We start from the raw sequence: 3,738 nt of genomic DNA on the forward strand, positions 1-3,738 counted from the left end.
AAAAGCAATATTAGTGATAGCTGGCAGCAGGCGAGCAGACGCATGAAGTGAGGGAGGACAGATACCTGCACGTGGAGGGTTTTCTATTCTCAGAAGGTGAGATATTTAGAGTAATCATACGCGCAGTGATGTTTCAAAGAATGTTACTATTTTTATCTCAGCTGTTTAAATATGTTTGAGAACATTTTGGACATTAAATGTCCCAAAGGAGCTTTAGAGGTGTGAAAACTGCCCTGTGCTGATGGTTGACTGAGCTGTGGCAGGAACATCTGGTGTACATCTAAATCATCATAAACTCTTTCTGAATTACTTTGAACAAAATATAAGAGTTGGACTTTTTTTGTTTGGATTCATTGAAGCTGCCTCTCCTTGTGTGCTTGCAGTAAGCAGGGTATGTTGAAATCACTTTGTTTCCCAGAAGCCTGTTGCATTGCCTGTGCCTACTGTAAACAGAGTAGACAAAACTTCTGCTGTCATGTCTGAATGTCTCATGACTCTCTTTCTCCGCCTGTTTCTGACTTCCCATCTTTATTTCTTTGCTTTTTCTCATCTCTCCACTACTTGCCTGTCTCTCTGCCTTTCTGTTCCCTCCTTCTTTGCTTTACCTTACCCTTATCCACCATTTCTTCCAGCACCCCTTCTTTGCCACATCAGGCTCTTTGACGTGTAGCTTAGGTGGAGTGTGATCTGGTGGGATGGCAGAGGGCGGCATGGGTACATGCCCTCAGGTGTTTGTGGTGGACAGCCAGGCGAACTATACCTCCGTGACAGGCGGGAAGAAACCGAGGTGGGCGGGGGCAGGCCAAAAGTTTCTTCTCCTGCTGGTGGGACTCACCGTGCTGGGACTTGTTGTCGAGGGATATTTAATCTACAATCTATACCAAAAAACGGAGGTGAGGCTCCTTGTGTGTGTGTGTATCTGTCTCAGTGAAGAGCTTGGCCTCGGTGTTTGAAACACATGGAAACTTCCTTTCCATTGAATTTCCCTGTTTATCTCTACGTCATAACTAGACACACAGAGAGATAAACATATTAGCATGTGGGTCATCATTTGATCTTTAAGTTCCTGGTTCGAAATTTCTTTCTCTAGTCGTACTTCCCTTTCTTTTCGCTCTCAAGTGCAAACCCACAATTTAACTTCGCTTTTGAAAGAGTTTCATAATGCTGATTATTACACACCTGCCTCTTCTTTGCATGTTATGTCATTTGCACCGCAGATAAAAGCCAAAACTTAGAGAATATGTAATGTCACTTTTTTGCAGAGGCTAGTAAACATAGTGATGGACCAATTACCATTTATTTACATTACTTAACACACAAGTTTCATTTTAAAAAACTAATTGAAAATGTACTTTCTAATTTAACTTCTTAAAATTCATGTTGTGTCACAATACGTCTTCTTTGTGCGTGTGACTTAAGTTATGTAAAAGTTAGAATGTGCTTGTATTCATTCAGGAAATTTTCACATTTCCACTCATTTCTGTTGCTTTCCACGACACAGGGGAGTTCCTGTACTTACACGCTCTTGAACTTTTGACATCTTGATTGCAAACACACACAGATTGTGGTACTCACCTGTCCGTTCAATCTTTGTCTCTCACTCACTTTTCTCTGTCTCTCCCTGCAGGCGTTTTCCCACTGCAAGTCTCACCCTCTCTGCCAGAACCTGTCCAACCACAAAACATCTGGCCAGCAGGTAAGTGTGGGTGTATAGTAGGCATGTCTTTGTGTACAAATCATGGCTTATGCCTAATGTGTTGTTTGAGTTTTGAGCTTTCACTTTTTTTCTGTTTCAGGGTGGCACCATAATGAGCAGAGTGGGACCTAAAGGTATGGAGAAAAGCCACAAATATGTGATGTATGAATTAATCTTGCATCTTTAACAACTGTCGACAGCTAAGATGATGTGACACAAGATAAAATGTTGTAACTAAGATTTCAGCACAAAAATGTTATTTTTTGAGAACAGGGCTCAAAACACATGCAAAACCTCACATATAAATTCATGTGTTGATTTGAATATTGAACAGTTGGTTGGCTTGCTGATTGATCTGGCCCTTTCTTGAACAGCATCCAGTGAGCCTCCTACAGTACGACCACATCTGGAAACGGACCAACAGAGGCCATTTGCTCAACTGATAGGTTAGAGACCTCTCAATGCTCAAATCTAAATATTGTATTTGAACTTAATGGTTAAATTGAACTGCTCTCTTTCATTTTCTCTTAATTTGCATCTTCATCTCAGGCTCCGGGAGTCCTATAGGGGAGCACAATGTGGTTCAATGGGTACATAAAGGTGGCGAAACCATCACCTACCTTATGGGTTACAACAACGGTCGGTTGTTGGTTGAAAAGGAAGGCCACTATTACCTTTACTCCAAAGTGACATTAAATGCTGCAGAGGAGTGTTCGCTTATCCAGCACAAGGTCATGAAAGACACCAAGGCCTATGATCACTCTATAGAACTTATGAAATCAAAAAGGTTAGTCAGTGTGCCACTCCTTACTTCCTTCCTCTGTTGTTGCACATGTGCTTACAAGTGCCTGCTTGAGTGCAACCTGTTTGCTGCTTTGCTTCTATGTGTTTGAAGGCAGATTGAGATTAGTGCTGTCTCCATTTTTCTGCTCCTTGTGACAATTGTGGCATGTTTCCTCTAGTTTCCGCTGCCGGACTCCGAAACCTTCAAATGCAAAGTTTTCAGGTGGGGATGATCTGTGGAACAGTTTCCTGGCTGGGATCTTCCATCTAGAGAAAGGAGATCAGATTTTTGTCACACTGGAGGACATACAGAAGATGCGTCCAGGAACTACTGACAATTTGATGGGAGCCTTTATGATATCTCCATAGAGGTATATAGAAATACCTCTGTCCCACATTGTGATCAACAATAACTAGTTTCCCTGGAGGTATTAGAGTGTTTGGTTTATAGCAAACATTGCTGTTTTAAGGTAACTTCACCACTTGAAGAGTCACATTAGTAATGCTTGTTACGATGACAAAACTTAAAGACACATGTAAACAAAGTTTTGGCGCTCTAGTGAGGCGCAGTGATTGATGGATAATCTTGTTTGTCAGCGAACTGATGAACTGTTCAGTTCTTCCCAACACATCACATCCCACATCACATTTCCCTTTGAAATGAGCATTTTTTGTGGGTCAGCGTCAGTGTCCTGTGCACTTCACAGGAAGCTATTGGAATGCAGGAAACATTTGCAATGCACCTTATGTCTTAATTGTGTTAATTTACATATGTTGTGTTGAATTTTATATATCTAATATATACTATCCTATATACATTATCTAAATTATACAGTGTCTGATGAATGTATTTGAATCACTTATGAAAAAGCAACAAATGGTTGTGATGTCATAAAATGTATCTGATATTCAGGTTATATAATCCTACTTGATAATTTGATATAGATATATATATATATATTCTTTTGTGCGAATAAAATGCGGTTTCTTATCAAACAACAATGTGAGGTGACATCAGTTCCTGATGAAGGTCATATCTCGGACAGATATCAACATCAATGTAATAAATGTTTTAAATAGATAATCAGTGGGAGGAAGTTCAAACAGATTTCTTATTGGCTCACATCACAAACTGTGCAAAAACCAATGTGAAACTGTTTGGAACCAGCTTGAATACCAGAAGCACACTGAGACAAACCACAGATATGCAACCCACTCAAAACAGCTGCAGATCTATAGACTTTCAATACACACAAATG

General features: G+C 40.2%; 1 protein-coding gene across 2 annotated transcripts; it reads left to right on the forward strand.

The window, feature by feature from the left end:
• Positions 1-3,472, forward strand: LOC139346334 (tumor necrosis factor ligand superfamily member 14-like). Of its 2 annotated transcripts, XM_070985370.1 has the most exons (7): positions 1-96; positions 633-893; positions 1,628-1,696; positions 1,797-1,830; positions 2,071-2,142; positions 2,246-2,483; positions 2,659-3,472. In XM_070985370.1, exons 2-7 carry the CDS (start codon positions 696-698, stop codon positions 2,846-2,848), a joined length of 801 nt encoding a protein of 266 aa, XP_070841471.1. In that variant the 5' UTR covers positions 1-96; positions 633-695; the 3' UTR covers positions 2,849-3,472. The 2 variants fall into 2 exon arrangements, with proteins under 2 accessions (XP_070841471.1, XP_070841464.1); XM_070985363.1 differs by lacking the exon at positions 1-96 and having other exon boundaries at positions 617-893; positions 2,659-2,966.
• Positions 3,473-3,738: the final 266 nt, after the last annotated feature.

The sequence above is a fragment of the Chaetodon trifascialis genome, chromosome 2, assembly GCF_039877785.1.
Source record: "Chaetodon trifascialis isolate fChaTrf1 chromosome 2, fChaTrf1.hap1, whole genome shotgun sequence".
Lineage (NCBI taxonomy): Eukaryota > Metazoa > Chordata > Actinopteri > Chaetodontiformes > Chaetodontidae > Chaetodon > Chaetodon trifascialis.